The sequence below is a fragment of the Pecten maximus genome, chromosome 8, assembly GCF_902652985.1.
Source record: "Pecten maximus chromosome 8, xPecMax1.1, whole genome shotgun sequence".
Taxonomy (NCBI): Eukaryota; Metazoa; Mollusca; class Bivalvia; order Pectinida; family Pectinidae; genus Pecten; species Pecten maximus.
The window spans coordinates 24,195,655-24,215,036 of NC_047022.1; the positions used below are offsets into that span (position 1 = coordinate 24,195,655).

Here is a 19,382-nt window from a genome sequence, read left to right on the forward strand (position 1 = left end):
TAAGGAAATGTCGACAAGTTGTCACAGAATCAGTAGGACTATACGAGTCATTCTAGGTACGAAATCATCTAATTTGTCAACGTAGTCACACTCGCAGAGACTCGTTTCCGAATTTTGAAAAATGCAAGACGACACTACAAGATCAGGGATATCGACATGGCTTTCGGGTGTGTATTTTATGAGGTCGCTATAGTTTTAATCCCTGCACGGCTAATTATATAGAACTGATTATTCAGTGGACAAGCAGGTTTTTGTTATGAATAAAAACAAATTCTATCGGAATACGTGTATCTCTTAACAACATGTATGACGTCATTTCATAGTATTTTCTCGGTGATATGACAATTGTTTCAATAGGTTTTTTTTAAAAGTATTTATAGCAAAGGTTAAACTAAAAGGTATCATTAGCGATTTATTACTGTTTAGATTTTTTATCTACGTATTAAGATAACTATATTATCACGACCAAAATCTGCTTTAGCTATGTTTACAAAATCATATCTCAGATTTCAATGACTTCATATAATTCACTTGCATGTACCCTTATATACACACATTAAAACTTGTTTGTGAATTGACTGACCATAATGTATCACCGGCACCTCTGCGAAAATTTCGTGTTGTTCAGTATTTTGGTAACTATACAGGTGGCGTAGTTTTTTCAATGATAGGTTTTTGCTGCAGTATAGGGTCCCCCGGAGTAGCAGTAAGCTTACCTATATGCATAACGAATTGTCTACTACACGTACCTCACTATAACCCCTCCTCGGCCTCTCGGTGGATACGTTACATCGCGTGCAGGTTATGTAAGAGAGCATGTGATGTTTCTCTGTGATAAAACGAGTCTTTTAGTGCAAATCCGGTCAACATGAATGACATACCAGGAACTTAATTACCTGTGTTTTGTGTACCTGTTAGCATGTGAAATAACGTCATCCTGAGCTGTTTATCCGTTCGCCATCTCACACCTTCATGTAGTAATCGAATACTCGATCGTGATCCCGACTCGAAGTATCAAATGGACAATGCCTATTTACATGACACGTGATGTTAATGTAAGGACAACACATTATAAATTAACTCATCTGTACCAATAACTATACATACTTGGACTATGTTATTCTATGGACAAAAACTACGTACATGTATGCAGATTTTGTCATCGGCTCGGATTTGATACATCAGGTTAAGAAATACAACGGGTTAAATGACAGAGGTAAACTGTTCATTATTTAGCACATTAAACCTTCGACCTTTGTTTACCCTGGAGTGACATTTGAAACCGAGAACTGGATCGTTTATCAATTGTTCAAATGTTAGCAGGCAACTGCAATGCATACAAAAGGCAATTACATCATTACTGACATTGAGACCTGAGTTTTACCTCCCTATTTTGACTAGACTTACTGTAATTCTATCACTTTACAGGATCTATCGCATTTGTGTCGCTTATTCTTGTCTTTTGCTCCATTCGCCGTTTAGTCATCCATTTATAGTCTGACGTGAATGCAGATTGGCGCGGTTTTTCTTGTGGGATAATTCTCTGAAATCGACATCTGTCGTCTGCAGTTCTCGCGTGCACTATAACAAATCTGTGAGCTACGAAAATCAAAAGAGACCTTATCTTTAGTTTCGTAAAACACTGTTTGGATACAAATATCTAAAGGGAATTTAACGAATTTTTTAAAACACTGATTACGGCAAAGATTCCAAAATGGCTCTGGATGAAATACGTGCAGAATTAGGAGGAAAATGGAAATTGGACAGGAGTGAGAATTTTGATGAAGTCCTCAAGGAATTAGGTGAGTAAAGCATTAGAGAGTCAATGATAAGCACGTTACACAAATTTCTTAATTGTTCTGATAAGACTTTACTTCCTCCCAGACTAATTGATTTTTTTACCTGTGGGTCGGTACTTCAAACAAATACAGAGCTAGCACTTATTTGTTTAGCAGACAGAGACGAGAGACATACAGACGGCTGAAGTATTAGAGTAATTCTCGAGTGCTCGGCCAGATTCATTGGCAATCGATTATGTTCGCGGTTAAGGAAACATGTAACATTAGATCGTTAAATTTATTGTATAGAAACTCCGGGAATAGTGAACCTACGGGACTGAGATTTGACATTATAGTGACGTACCATACCGAATCATAACTAACGTAGATGTACAAATGATGTATCTTGGTAACTTACAGTTACATATCACACTGATCAAACAGGGCTGAGTTTCTGGCGATTCCGTATCAAATATGATTGAATTGAGACATAAAATGTATCGCTCATTTTTCAGATAACTTTGACTTAACGTAATGTATGTTGGTATACACTATGTATATTGCTTTTCTGTTGATATATTACATTACTGTTGGTATATTACATTTCTGTTGGTTTATTACATTTCTGTTGGTATATTACATTTCTGTTGGTATATTACACTTCTGTTGGTATATTACATTACTGTTTGTATATTACATTGATGCTGGTATGTTACATTACTGTTGGTACAGTATATTACATTTCTGTTGGTATATTACATTTCTGTTGGTTTATTACATTTCTGTTAGTATATTACATTGATGCTGGTATGTTACATTACTGTTGGTATATTACATTTCTGTTGGTATATTACATTTCTGTTAGTATATTACATTTCTGTTGGTATATTACATTACTGTTTGTATATTACATTGATGCTGGTATGTTACATTACTGTTGGTACAGTATATTACATTTCTGTTGGTTTATTACATTTCTGTTGGTATATTACATTTCTGTTGGTTTATTACATTTCTGTTGATATATTACATTTCTGTTGATATATTACATTTCTGTTGGTATATTACATTTCTGTTGATATATTACATTTCTGTTGGTTTATTACATTTCTGTTGGTATATTACATTTCTGTTGATATATTACATTTCTGTTGGTTTATTACATTTCTGTTGGTTTATTACATTTCTGTTGGTATATTACATTTCTGTTGGTTTATTACATTTCTGTTGGTTTATTACATTACTGTTAGTATATTACATTGATGCTGGTATGTTACATTACTGTTGGTATATTACATTTATATTGGTTTATTACATTACTGTTAGTATATTACATTGATGCTGGTATATTATATTACTGTTGGTATATTACATTTCTGTTGATATATTACATTTCTGTTGATATATTACATTTCTGTTGGTATATTACATTGATGCTGGTATGTTACATTGATGCTGGTATGTTACATTTCTGTTGGTTTATTACATTTCTGTTGGTATATTACATTACTGTTGGTTTATTACATTTCTGTTGGTTTATTACATTACTGTTAGTATATTACATTGATGCTGGTATGTTACATTACTGTTGGTATATTACATTTCCGTTGGTTTATTACATTACTGTTAGTATATTACATTGATGCTGGTATATTACATTACTGTTGGTATATTACATTTCTGTTGGTATATGTGTTATGTTGGTATAATATATTTTTGTTGGTATGTTACATTAATGCTATAATTTATATTTATGTTGGTATATAACATTTATTTTGATAGATATCATAAACATATGTTGGTATATTACAATTACTTTCATAAATTCACCTTGCATAAACATTTTATCGAAAAAAATACATGTAGTTACAACGCGATAAATATCCTTACAGTCCTTACATCCACGTGGATAAATTCTCTTTTCTTCCAGTTCATGATACAATGTAGTCTAAAAACTGTGTGGCGGGGGCATGTTGTATCATATTATCAGAATACACCATCTTTCTTAATTAGCTGTTGGCTCGTCACCTTCTTAATTTTTTCGCCGTTTATGAACTGATAAAATAAAAGTTCAATCTCCAATGCTGTAACATTCCTTTGATGAATGATAATACGTTTTCGAAATAAATCGATATTATGAAGATATTATCAGAAGATCGTATCTCCTATTCAACGCGAAAAAAATATAAAATGAAATTACAAAATAACTTAATCGAAAAAGGCAAATACATTCGAGAGAAAATATCGATGTTTTTGTCCTAACTGATCGAGAAGTCAGACACAATACAACTTAATAAAAAGATTAACAAGCGATACAACTAAAGATTAATAAGCGATAAAGGAAAATGTATTTTAGAAAAATCAGTTTTAAAAAAGACAGTTATGTTGTTCACTGTATAATTAACTTAATGCTAAATTAATTAATAAACTGTAGGTGTCCGTGAAAGATAGCGAGGCGGACATCTAAACATATTTGAATACTTTTATTCTAAGATATATTTTCGAAATTAAAGTTTGCTCTTTCTACGTTAAAAGGTGAATCCATACGTTGATTTTAAGTTAACACTAAAGACTTCGCTTAAACATGAACACAATCTCCATGTACACAGCATGTTGTAAACAGATTTAAACACCGAAAGGGCCATGTAGGAACCCAACTAAATATTGATTCTTAGTTAGGCTCTGAATTTGTAATGTCTTCACTAGTGAATAAACACAGAATGGATGCCAATTCACTATACAGATTCGAATATTTGTGACCACTCACTGAACTTCTCAAATGTCCCCCCTCCCCAACTCCACCCTCCTGACCTGGAATATCGAGAATGCTCAAACTCACCAGAGAAGAATATTACTTTCTACCGAAAATGGACTCTGAAATGAATCCAAATATTGATCTTCAGCCAATAGTCGACCAAAAAAATTTATCCGTCTATAGTTTTGATATCGTGCCCCTTGAAATAAATTCATTTTTTTTTTAGAATTTCTGTATGTCAATTAACTAAATCTTTGAAATTTTGAATCACTTGATATCGGAGCCTAAAATTAAAAACAAAAACAGAAACAAAAAATCAAACAAACACAAAAAAAAAAAAAAAAAAGTAATTAAAAACCCCCCAAAAAAACCTAAAAACCCCAACATTTTAGGTATGGACAGTATCAAACCACATCCCGGTGTTATGATCGTTGTGGAGTGTACTTGTGTATGTACTGAAGGGCACTTGTGTAAATACAGTGTTTTATCAATCTACTCCCTGGAGTTTTCTAGTTTGAACCAGATGAACAGCTTTAGGTAGTTACTAGGACAACCTGCGTCGTTTTGGTACACTGATTTGAAACCATTTCCTAATCTATCAATAAACACCACACCACTTATGTCTGACTGGATATTAATCACCTACGTCAGGATAGGCTCTCCACATATTTTCGCAGGTCACGTGTAGAATGTGTACGTATTGAACCTTGTTAAAATATTAAAACATTCCAAAATATGTAAAGTATCATATTAAATACTTAACTTTATACTTTTTCATAGAGTTAGACACAGAGCCTTGATTTCCTCTCCGTCCATCTGTAAGTACGTACACGTACGTATGAAGGAAGGTAACATCAAAGATATTCGGCGCTCTAGCAACTTAAAATTCCTGACACAAAATAACAAATGACCATACTATCTAGGACAACGTAGAGTTTCAAGGTCGTTTGGTCAAGGTGAAGGTCACCGTTCTTATTATTATTATTATTATTATTTAGAAATTCTTGTCTTGGCGATCTAGTGGCTCCATTCTTTAAGAAATTTTGATAAAACTGTACACAATAACAAAGGACCATAATATCTCAAGGTTGAATTTCAGGATTATTCGGTCAAGGTCATGGTCACCGTTACTATTTTTAGAAAATCTTGTCGGCACTTTAGCGGCTTCATTTCTTGAGGGATTTTAACTAAACTTCACACACTTATAAAGGACCATCGTCATTTCAACGAATTTGAGGTTCAGACTTGTAAGGTCGTGGTCAGCATTACTACTTTTAGAAAACCTCGATTTCATTTTATAAAAAAATTAAAAATACTATTATTATACTTTCTTGAATCATTACATTAAAATCAGTTACAAGCCAAAAGTGTTCTATTTATTTTCCCAAAATTAACACCAAAGGGTACCATTTTTATTAATTAATCCAGTTTACTAGCTAGTGGGGGCCGGTAAGGGACATATACTGCTTTAGGAATTCTTATTATGGTTGTTCAGTTTGATACCGAGATCGTTTCCATACTCCATATCAGAAATGTGCTTAATACCTCTGTGTGTCGTTATATGTAAATCGGCAGGTTTCTCACTTTGTACATGTAATACCATCACAGCTTTAGGAGACTAATCCGTGTATCATAACATTTGTACTTTTCTGGGTTCAGACAAAGGTCTCTATGATAAAGATGTTACTCATATATAGTCTGGTAGATCGTTACACCTGTCGCCGTAAACCCATCGTGTATATGTCACGTGTCATTTCTTACCTCCAGGTTCCGTTGTGTGTGGCCTAAACTCGCTATAGACTTCAGACACAGGAAATTAATACAATTATATACTTATTAAAACATAGCAGTTTATGCAGTAATTGTGGAGCGAATGCCTGTTAGGTTTATATTAACTTGCAGGTGAAAATTATCCACGTGCCCTGTTGATCATGCCCGTCGATATTTGCTTTAAATCTGCACATTAAACTACACAAATACTGGATAAACACTAGCGATATTCATTTGCTTGGTTAAAAACTTGCGTCACTTTGCTTATTCAAATAACACAAGCATGTAGCGTGACATTTGAAAGCTGTAAAATGTAAAATGTGAAACCTTCGTAAGAAGCAAACGAACACAGGGCCGGAGGTTTTTCCGAGGGGGTTGGGGTGGGATTGTTGGTAAAAATAATAAGATTATAACAAATTCTCAGGTCGTCGTAACAAAGAATGGCGTTAATTGTGTGACAACAGCATTGCAGAACATCTCGTTCCGAGATTGTAGTGATAGGGGTGTAGATGTCGGAATGGTTAGGTAGTCCTTGTATGTTATTCACTGGAGAGTTTTCAATAGATTTGCTCTCCTTTGAATGATGATGCAGGCTTAAAACTTGCCCACGAAGTCTTTGGTCTTCTTGATTTGGTGGAAGCGCGTTGAGTGTAGGGTCTGTAGGGGTTGGTGGGGGTTCATGGATTTTGTGGGGGTTCATTGGGTTTTATGGGGGTTTGATGGGCTTCGTGGGGTTTGATGGGGTTTTGTGGGGTTTGATGGGGTTTGTGGGGTGGGGGTTTATGGGGGGTTTATGGGGGTTTGATGGGCTTCGTTGAGTTTGATGGGGTTTGTGGGGCGGGGGTTTATGGGGGTTTGTTGGGGTTTGATGGGCTTCGTGGGGTTTGTAGGTTCTTTGGGTTGCATTGTTATCGTGATAGCCACAGGATCGTGACGAATTCTTGACCAGATTTTTTATCACAATTTTATTCTTAAACCTTATGAGGCGCGATACATGTTAAAACGTGGTAATCTTGAAGGTTTGTATTTGACCTTAAACATACGTTAATGCTGGATTTACACTTAGCAACGATGTCTACGATATATACGGCTAAAAAAAAAACAAAAAAACGTGGAGCACCACGATTTATTACTTGGTGTTTCTTTTGCACGCTCGTTTACACTCTCAAATTCTCAATACGTTCTGTTACTACCTGGCGCGTTTTTAACGAAGTAAGCACGATTCTGTTCAAGGTCTGCAAGTCACGACTTTTATATCGTTCACGCCAATTCTCTTACGATCAACATGATATACTATCGCGTTTTTGTCACGTTCTGCTTAGTTCCGTCACGTTGATAAAATTTGTTGAAGGGTCAACTCTAAAGGAGAATAATGTTGAATTTTAAATAAGAATAAATATCTACAAATTTGCACAAAACCAGTGATGTAATATACCAAAATGTTTGGACATGTACATTTAGTTTCATAAAATCACGAATAATTTTGCTATACATGTATATGCTAATAGTTTCTTCTATGGCGTTACTATGTAGTAAGATGTACCAGGGAATACTAAGTCACACAAATAATAAAACCTGAAATATAGCACACACGATAGGAGTTTTCGTATAGACACTTAATTTTGTTTTGACCTTGAAATGCAAATGGCGGCTGTTAATAATAGTACACAATTATGGCAAACAGGGAGTCATTTCAATTAATAAAAATGCTCTAATATCATACTTTTAAGATATCTTATCATAGCTAAGAAGGACATTTTAAAGATAAATGACAAATGGTTAAACTGGTGGGTTTTGGACAGCAAATAGTCTTCTTGCCGTGTCCAGAGCTCTTAATTAAGGATTGATTGTCAATTTTGTTGCTTGCATGGATTGATGAAGGGAAGTGAACCTCGTGCAAATGAAGTGAACCGCGAAGCAGTTCATGTACCATTTGCACGAGGTTCACTTCCCTTCATCAGTCCACGCAAGCAACAAAATTGACATTCAATCCTTATATTTACGTTAACCAAATTAAAAACTTCGCCACCAGATTGCAAAATTCGGTCGCAACGGTGTGACTTAGTATGTCACTTTGTAACATTGTTATACTTATCGAATATGTGTGCACAGTAGTGGAACAGCAGACAGTCACATATTCTCGTCGCCAAGGCAACACAAAATATAGTCCCATACACGTTTTGATTATTACGATGTTGATACACATAAATACGATATTTTCAAGGTAAAATATTCATTTATAAAAAATAATTATGATATTGTATAATAAAAACTTAGCAATACCCATATAAATACGAATTTAAAGTGCAGTGTTGACAGTATATTATGTGTGTGATTTGGTCACTCGAGACACAGGGTTAAAATAATGAGCAAGATGACAGCTGTTCAATGAAATATCACAACATTAAAAAACAGAGTTTATATACTCTCTAAAGCCTTGAAAAAACATGGATTTTGTAAGATTTTAAAATTTGAATGAATGTTGGATTTTTAATCTTCCGATTATTTATAGATGTCATATGTTACTCAAAATTTAGCGCCGAGCCCCTGTGACCGTATGTGATGCAGTCTAATAGCCGGGATAAGCAGAGCTCCAGAAAAAGTGTAACAATGTGGATTTTAGTCGCAGGTTAGCTGATGATGTACATGGTGTTCTTAAAATATTGGATTTCATTGTCACACTGACATTTTGGGATGTTAATTCTGATAATTGTAAGTAAAGAAACATTGATTTGAAAATCGCGGTATTCGACGGCCGGAAACTTGTGTCCTCCATATGTTTAGATTGAGTCAAATAACGACAATAATGTGTCCCTGTTCTCGATATAGCATACTTCAGCTACCAGTCTGTTTTGTGTTGTTAAATAGTGTTAAAATTGAGGTTTATTTTCTGTGACCACTAAAATGGTATCAAGCATGGCATTCGAGATACCGCTAACGTTAGACCTACTGCGTTACGTAGGTCATGAGCTCGGTGCTATCGGGAGTGTTAGTGTTCTGTCAGATCCTGTTTTCTAAACTGTCTGCGTTATACTGGCATTTTTATTAGCACATAAAGCGGCTTTCCACTTGTGTTCAAATACGTTTAGATCTATGACAATATTACACAATTCACAAAGTGAAAGTGCATTCAAGTCTGAGGCGGTAAAGAACTCGATCGCCATGTAAACTCAGTGAATGTATATATTCACACGCCGGCAAGAAAGTTATTCGTCTCTCAGAACAGAAGCACGCGACCCAAAATCTTCAACGGGGAATGAAGTGATCTGAGTTTACTTTGTTCATTGAGGAGGAGCGAAGTGAAAATGTAAATATTATTGTATAATAAGAGCATTTTTGGTGATATTTTGTGCAGTACATATGATAAATGTAGCTAAATGTGTAGATCTACACTTGAAACATGTATTTATCGCCAGCTTTGTTGAAATTTACAAACAGCTTTACAAATTACATGTCACCAGCAAGGTCCATGGTTATGTTAATTGCACCATACTACTGATAATAGGGATTCAAAAGTTTGTAAAATATCACTGGATTTACTATCTAGATATCTCTTAGCTCCTACGATATCTTACCACGACTTGAGTAAGAAAATCACATCCGTAAATGAGTGTTTATAAGACCGGAAGTACCGCACAAAATATAGAGGTGGAGTACAATATATTTTTTTCCGGATGTGAAAAATTATTTACCCATTTTAAGTTTAAAAGATAAAAATACTTTGCAGAAGCTCAAACGTTTGCCAGTTGGGGCAGTTATAATGTGAAATGTGTAACTTTAGATGTTTTTAAAAAAAAAACCAGCTACTTTTTGTTTCCAATCGATCATGATTAATCTAAGTCGGCGATATATAGCACCTCTTTGTTCTTGTAGGATTATGCTCCGATTAAGAAATATAAAACCACACAAACGACTGAAATGCATTTTTTTCATATTCTGAAGGTACGTATATGATTGTGGGCAACACAGTTATCTCCAAACATGATCTCCGAGCGCCTTGGATGTTTGAACGACTGTGTTGCGTACCATCATAAATGCTAACATATGTGTTTCTGACTTGCAGTGTGCAGTGTACATACCAAGGTAGACGTTTATGTAATGCATTAGACAATGGAAAAGTACGTTGTAACTAATAAACTAGATCACATGTACTTGGTCACGAGTGCAAGTCGGTACATACTATAAATATATTAAAGTACACTACATGTATATGCTTATATTTAAGGATTGTACCTCATTTTGACTGCGTATACGGTAGTATATCCGCAGTTGGCAACGAACATTCCCTGTGGTTAGTGCTCCATAGGATATGTTCGTTGCCGAACTGCGGGCATACCACCGTATACGCAGTCAAAATGAGGTGCAATCCTTATATTTATATCACACAAATCGTTTAAATACAGTACGAAGAAAATAAAATTCAGGGTGTGTTTCGACGTTGGTACCTACAGCAGCTGAGGAGATAATAAAGCTCCAGTAAATCTACGTAAAAACACCAGTATTGATAACAAAATGGAAAGAAGCAACTCAACATTTTTGTTTAATACTTTATACGTTTGTGATTAATTGATATATATATATTCATAATCCACAATTTCCGTCTCAGATTACATGTCAAACACAGCTTGTATTGAAACAGATTTAGTACAATGTAGTAACATGGTCAACTGTTCTCTAGGAACTGCATGCTTCAGCCATCCATTTGTTGTTTACCCATTTCCACAATATTCAGTTTAGTTTTTGACAAAATGCTCACTTGACGTACATTTGTAAGCTTCAAACTACAGAGAACGTCGGTAACAGGAGAAAACGCTATATTTGCGTTGATCAGTCCTTTCAAAATGGCGCCATCAAGTTGACGTTCCGGTAACGTCACAAAGAAACGACGTCATGATTATGTTACCGATTCCCGCGCTTATTAATCCCCTGAGTTTGTTTTCACTGTGTACTAAGCTGATAGATATGAAGAAGGGAGAGATGTAAGTATATTTTGATAACATACAAATGAGTTAGTTAATTCATTGTATTTCTAACTTGTAGAAATCTAGAATCATAAGACATAGAGGATATTGAATGGTTTCCAGTTAAATATAACATATATTTCACGAGTATGACAGAATATAGATATTTTCACGAGTGCGAAGCACGAGTGAAAAATATCGAAATATTTTGTCATACGAGTGAAATATATGTTATATTTAATGGGAAACCATTCAATTGTCTTTTTATTGCATTTCATTTTAAAAACAAAATTAAAGACATCGAAAAATTAATAGCGTCAAAAAGTGCGGGAAGCATCTCTTTGTGACGTTACTGCACGTCAACTTGACGGCGCCATTTTGAAAGGACTGATCAACGCAATATAAGCGTTTTCTATGTGCATGGAAAACTAACGTCAAGTGAGTATTTTGTCCAAAACTAGTTTGAAAATTTCGGAAATACAGCAAAATAACCAATTTATCTATCTCTGCTTCGATTGGAAAAATCGGCAAGCTTCAACGAGGTGAATACAAAGGTCCGCTCTGATGGGTCAAAAACAGAAAACTTATATTTTCACTGCTAATTCTTATATTTTCACTGCTCATCGCAGCAGTGAAATTATTAGTTTTATTAGCTTGATAAATTTCTATATTTCACTGGCAAAAACGCAATAATTCATTATATTCGGACAGAGGCGTACTAAGATGAAGAAATTTCAAATCGATCAACTTTTATAGCGTATTTTGACTAAATATGACAGCAATCTTTAGATGACTTTTTCTGAGTGACTAAGCTCTTAAACCATTACATTCTATCTCTGGCATGCTGGGATGAGGATTTGTTAAATACTGTATTGTATTGTATTGTGTAATAAATGACCTTAACCCAACTTGAAGGTTACGGGGGTCAAGTGTGTTAAAACCAACAATCTTCATGGCATGTGACTAGTGGTATGTTAATATGAAGTGCTATCAACTTTGTTCAATTTACCTTGTAAAATGTCAAGGTCAAATTGGTATTAAAATCTCCAAATGCCATTCTTCTAAATAACCCGAATGTCCAGGGTCATCGTTTTTAGATAGAAGCATGCATGGAGGAAGAGCTATCAAGTGTATTCAAATGAATGACCTTGGTCAACGTTCATCAAGGTCACCTGTTGAGATGTGATTTTTTCACCAATTTCTTCAAATGATCACAAGGTCCTTTGATATTTGACCATGCCGTATAAAGTTTGGTTAACATGAATGACCTAGATTAACCTTGGAAACCGCACAAAGATATTGTTCTTACAAAGTCTCCTCTTCATCACGCGAGGAACAAACAACCTCTCCTGAGAATGTCTAACTTGAAAGTCGCGGAACTAAGATAATGATCTAGTGAGCGATACAGACCCATTGAACATCTTATTTAAATTGGCAAACAGATCAAATACGATTTCTAGGTTTTAAGGACAAAGCTAGCTTTGTCGATTGATTGACACGTTCATACTTATATATATACGGTACAATGGTTTTCAAAATAGAGAATATTTAAACTCAAAATGGATGATACTACGGAGAATTATGAGAGAAAGATAGATTCACATGGAAGCCCCTGAAAAAGCACAAGAGGGCAAAGACCAGTTGTTCTGGAAGTATAAACGTCTGATGTTTCGTCACATTTAGATAATATCATGTCCTCAAAATGTTAGATAGGGTGGTGATAAATGAGAGAAGTCGACTAGAAACTTAAAGCAGGTCAAGTTTTCTTAATGTTAACCGGGAACTGTAGACTCTGTTCTATATGTACTGCGTTTATTTCCTCCATTTTATACCGAAAGATAAAATAAAACATAGTTACATCCACATTAAGTGTTTTTAATATACAAAAAAAAATGTACAAATACTTCATTGAAGACATTGGAATTCAAGCCGTTTGATTTATTATCCAGTGTTAACTTTTATTTTTAAGTTTTCAAAAGAAATACTTAAATCACAGGGACTTGACACAAATTCCTAACTCAATGTCCATATATATTATTTTACTATAGTATCAATATATTTAGACCGTAGGCTGGAAATTCGTGCCAAGTCCCTGTGAACCCAATGGTACGTGATCGACATCTTAAAACTCTTGTACCCCGAGAGACATGAACGTTTATATTTCTTAAAGTTGACATAAGAGTCGTCGAAGATTTCTTCTTAAATGATTGTATGCCAGTTTAATAGTGTATTATTTATATGTCAATCATCCCAGTAAGTATGATGGTAGATAACATCACAAACAAACGCTGAATCATTCAGTCTAGATCCAGAAACATAATACCCCCATCACCCTGTCAGTGGCGAGTGTGTACATGGAGCTGGCCACTGGTCGATTGTTTAACCAGACCGGAGGGTTCTACCAACCGGCCAACGAATCAATGTTTGCTTTAAGGGCACAAAAATAACATGTTTCACTGGTAGATTTCTGCCGGATAAATAACAAATACATTGCTCGTTTTGATAATATCATTTATTTTGATTATACTGTTTATTTTGATAACACTATTTTGATAACACTGTTTATTTTAATACATTCGCGATATTATCACAGAAAATGACCACGCCTGTGCTCCCCGGTAAATTTAGTATTTCTGATTTCTGTTTATCACCCTGACCCGTGATCATTCCTAGGTATATTTAAACAACGGTATATATTATTTCTGTTATTATTTAGAATTTTTAAATGACTATGAGCTAAGGTTATTGTGTAAGTTTAGAACTTGTAATCATAAATTTATAGTAGATACTGGGAGATGGCAACATATTGAATATCAAAATAGAATTTGTCATTATTGCAAAACACATGAAATCGGAGATGAATTCCATTATTTATTAGAATGTCCTTATTTGAATACAGAAAGAAAAATATACCTAGATAAGTATGTATACGAATTGCCAAATGTTTTCAAAAATAGTGAACACAAAAAATGTCAAAAAGTTTAGAAATTTATGTAGATTTATAAAAAATTATATTTTAAAATCTCATGATCTGTCCTCTACATCAAATTTTCTTTGTTTGTACATTGTTGAAAATATGTTTTTCTCTGTACGTCTAATTTTGTGAAGAGAAATGAAATAAAGTTTGAAGTTTGAAAGTTTGAGCTCTATAACCTGACCCGTGATCATTCCCTGGTGTATTTGATTACACAAGCAGCGCGAACGTTTAACGAATCGACTAATTGTCTAATTGATTGAGTTTTACACTATATCTCGGAGGTACATATCCGCTGACATAACTGTATCCGTGTTATTGATTTATTTACAAATAACAAGGTTCTTGCCGTGGGGGTAACGTTCGCATAACTAAAGGGGGATCTTTAAATTGTCCATAGGATGGCATTTCTAGATTAAAGGGAAAATTCAAATTCAGTAATTTTTTCCACTGGAAATTTCTTCAAGTTCGAGAATGTTCATGAAACTGGGCCCCTTTAAAATCCAAAGAGTTTCACAAGGATGAAAACAACAGATCAAAAAGAGTGTTTACAAATATCCTGGATAAATACATGCTTCATACATGTATATACATCAGGTATTCATTGTACATACACTCAAGGTCAGTTCTGTCTAGTTCAGGTCAGTTTTTTTTCAGTTCAGTTTAGTTCAGTCCAGTTTAAGTATTTCAGTTCAAGTTTATTTTTTTAACGTCCTTTTAACAGCCAGGGTCATTAAGGACTTGCCTGTGTTTTGAGGTGGAGGAAAGCCGGAGTACCCACAGGCGCTTGCATAGAAAATGATAATTTAAAAAAAAAATGATATCAGTGGTATGTGTACTGTGTAAAACGTGATGTTAAACTGACGTGATCTTAATATTTCTCTCTATTTTACACTTACAGACATACCGTAACTCACTTACCAAGGACGGTCACGTGATGTTAAACTGAAGTGATATTAATATTTCTCTCTATTTTACACTTACAGACATACCGTAACTCACTTACCAAGGACGGTCACGTGATGTTAAACTGAAGTGATATTAATATTTCTCTCTATTTTACACTTACAGACATACCGTAACTCACTTACCAAGGACGGTCACGTGAAGTTAAACTGACGTGATCTTAATATTTCTCTCTATTTTACACTTACAGACATACCGTAACTCACTTACCAAGGACGGTCACGTGATGTTGGCTTGTTTTGTTGTAATATACAACATCGTAGTCAAACGACGAGTCTTAATTCAGCTACAAAGATATATTTTTGCGCTTGTTATGAGTTGGGTAGTAAAACTCGATAATATTATCTAATTATTTACCGCTGTCTCTGTTGGCAGGTGCTTTCTGTGAAAACACTTAAGCAATTATCTCACTGTCAGCATCGAATTAACCAGTGATGAGAAGTGGGGCACTTTTTTCTTGCGTTTTAATTATTTCTTTCATTTTTCCTTCCTCATTTTGCCAACGCTGACATATCATTGTCTATTAGCAGTCTGTTGCCAACCTCCATGGGGTTAAAGGTCAAGACTTTACCCTACAAATGCATACATATACACAAAGGTATGAACAGGTATAGCAGGATAACCAATATCTAGGAACAGCAGAGTTTTGGTATCTCGACAGGTAAGATAAAAAAATATCATTGGATACCAGCAGGCTCAAGATGTTTGAAAGATATAGAGTTTTATTATATCAAAAATGCATGAACTTTCACGCTGACATGCATGCCATACACAGAATTTGTGAAGACATCAATATCATTCATCACCAGCCATAAACATTCATCAACAACCATCATCAGTATCCTAAACCTTATCACTATAGTGACTTTTCTTCTTTCAAGCGTTGACAGTGGAGAATTCTTGTTACCCACTATTCCAAGCACCCTTACCAAGATTCAATCAAACAGATCCCTGTATCCGTAACAATACACATGTAATATTGTGATATTGTAGCGAAATTAAACCACAATGTGACCGAGAACACCCACACAAGTGTTGCCAAAATCGGTGGTCTTTCTGGATCGACCGGCCCCGCAATTGAATTTGTAGGGCGCAAAGAAAAATTATATAAGTGCATGTTTATTACATTTCCATACAGACTTTGTAGGCATAGGTTTCATTGAACTGGCCTGAGTATGGAACTGACACGTGATTTCATTGCGTTGATAAGAACTTGGTGCCTAAAAATTTTTTTGGATGTTAAGTGGTCATGAAACCCAACCTATCGTAAAATATTGACGCATTACCTATAATACCGGACGAAGATAGATTTACAAGCAGACACTTTGATACAGATGTCCTCGATGGAGATCATTTTGGGGTGCTATTTTATTATCTAATCCCATTTCGTGATTAAAAGAATCTTCCCCTACCTTTAGGTGTAACCGAGAATCCCCAACACTCATGGTTGTCTTATTCGAGGCCCCGTCGAGTCAGGCAAATAAAGAATATCACCCCAAGGGTCCAGTTGCTCAAATATAAAAAAAAAGAAAAAAGAAAAGAAAAAGAAGATAGTAATATGAACACAATGTTTACGTGACGAGACTGAATTGTTGACATGACGTCATTTTACGATTTATATTTTTGCCGTGACGTCATTGTATTGTTGCAAGCACGTGCTATCTGTCATAGTAGTCTTGAACTTAACTGGGAGACAGAAATGATAATTTAGTTAATTATCACTGTCCTCAAAATCAACCATCCCGATAACTGGAGCGATTTTATACATTTTGAATAGATGATGTATCTTAATTCGGATAGGTGGTATCTTAATTCGGATAGGTGGTATCTTAATTCGGATAGGTGGTATCTTAATTCGGATAGGTGGTATCTTAATTCAAAAAGGTTCAAATAGGTGATGTCCTTCGTGTACAATCGATGGGTGTCACTATAATGTCGTTTTAGTGACTGGATTTGCGTTAAATGAGCTGGGTTTTATAAAGTTAGCGATGGTGCTGATATATGTTTAATTGGTAGTTACATATAAGTTACACACGAGACTCACTAGGCGATATCATCTAAACAAATATTTGAATGTCACTAAAATGGATAAAACAACAAAATGCATTCTTTTTGGATGGGAATTCGTGCCAAATCTCTGTGGCTGAAATGAAAACATAAAAACGATATCGAATTTTAGAATACATAAAATGATTCATCTAATAATTTATGCCATTATGTTCAACCACAAAATTAAATGCATGACCTTAGCTGCTAATAGGAAGTTAAACAAAATAAACCCAACCAAACCAATCAACCACAAAAAGAACATCTCCTGTCAAACGTAAAATTATCGAGATATCGCACAGGGTAATCATTCAGAAGTTGGCAATCGAACGCTTCCATAGAATTTAGATTCATTGGAATGATTTTCTGTAAGCAGAAATCTTACAATATCAGATGTACTATTGCGTCGGTGTTAAGTCTTCATGTGTGTGATTAGGGAGTCCCGGTTATTTCCTTTTGATCTTCGTCTGACAGTCAGTGTAAACATATAAACTGGTCGTAAATAGTCCATTTCTTTTGCATTTCTTAAATCTCCTGATCTGACTTATTACGACAGACTTTATCCCACACTCTATGTACTGTCTTGTCAGAATGGAGTTCTGACAGCGAGCAATTATTGATTAAAGGCATGGTAGAGTCTTCATTTCCATATATTTTTTTTTTTTTCAATTTGTGTTTGATTATGATATGCGTTGCGTAAACAAATTGCTCTTTTGCAAATGTATTTACTAATTGATTACGATTACTGGCCCAACGACAATGATCAGTATATGTTTTGAATCATTCTGTTTCTGTTAAAAAAAGTGTGATGTTCATTTCAAGATGAAATATCACGCTTTTAAATAAGAAAGTACCCCGCCCCTTTTGATGATATTCGGTACTGTCAATAGTAATGTTTTCCACTTTTTTAATATGATTTTGGAGATTGTGAACGAAAATTCCAGTTAGTCATTGTTTTAAACATCTTCATTACACGAAAAACGTCTAATCAAACCTTGCAACAAGAAAAATGGAGATGTCAGTAGACTAAGAAAAACATTACTTTCAGACACATGCAACATATATTTATAGTTAAAGCAGTTTATCTTAAAAACTCCTTACTTTTTCGCATATTGCATCACTTTGTGCTTCTGGAGTTTAAAAAAACAGTCAATTAACCTATCGATATGATTATAAACGATAGAATAAGACAAACATATCCGTAAGTGATACTGTCTGACAGTTTAATGGTGCCTTCTTGTAAAGCTCAGAATACCGAGACTTTTGTGGTTTAAGATTGAGCTCTCGTGGTACGGACGAAGGCAGATAAAGTGCAAAGACTTCCAATCAGAACCAATAAAAATGGCTAGCACTTTGTCTGCGTGAACTTAATGATCCTTTTATGCACCATTTTGTGTAGTAAGATCCTTAAGGCTTCAGAACTTAAACATTTCACTTGTAACAGTAACTGTTGTCTGCTTCACAGAAATAATATCAGACCATGCTGCACAAAAATACCGCCACGAATATCGATATACCTTTTTACCTTGATCATGTATAGTTAGATACTTACCAGAATACTATGGGTGTTCTACAGGCCAAGCAATATCGAAACATATAGTTTAGACAAACTCGGACTAATGTATCGATAAGTTAACTATGAAGTTTGAAATCCCCGTCTGTTTTACATCTGTAGTTACGTAATCTGAACAGACTTAAAGCTGCAGCAGATGACTTTCAACGCATCTTTCTCAATATCTTGCACTTTTGCATGTGTTGATGTGTCTAAATTACACAATCTTGAGCAACTGCACGCGACTTCCGGTTAACGGCTTAATGCTCACTTCCGGTTGTTCCTGTAGTTAACTCATCTTCCGCATATGTTAAGCATGTACAATTTGTATCGAAACAGAACAGATCGACGTGTTTCATGGACAAAGGGTTGTAAAATAATGTATTTTACTTTTTAGCTGTGTTAAATTGTTTTCGAGTTAATCATGTAAACGTCAACAAACACACGCATAGAATTCATTCTAATGTCAATACCAGGTAAACTATAGGAGGTAATATTATACATGTGACATATTTTGCTTAATTTTTATAAATAAAAAGTAATTAAATAAATTGATAAAACAAATTAATAAAAATTGTGA

General features: G+C 34.7%; 1 protein-coding gene across 2 annotated transcripts in view; it reads left to right on the plus strand.

Annotated features, from left to right (window-relative positions):
* LOC117332875 (cellular retinoic acid-binding protein 2-like) overlaps positions 1-19,382 on the plus strand; it is a 54,013-nt gene that overhangs the window by 11,658 nt on the left and 22,973 nt on the right. The window contains exon 1 of one of the 2 annotated variants that reach the window (XM_033891935.1): positions 771-1,802. The exons of the other annotated variant lie outside the window; for it this stretch is intronic. Within the exon in view, the coding sequence (XP_033747826.1) occupies positions 1,715-1,802 (88 nt within the window). The 5' untranslated portion in view covers positions 771-1,714. Of the gene's footprint in view, positions 1-770; positions 1,803-19,382 lie in introns of those variants that run through there. 2 annotated transcript variants of the gene reach the window in all.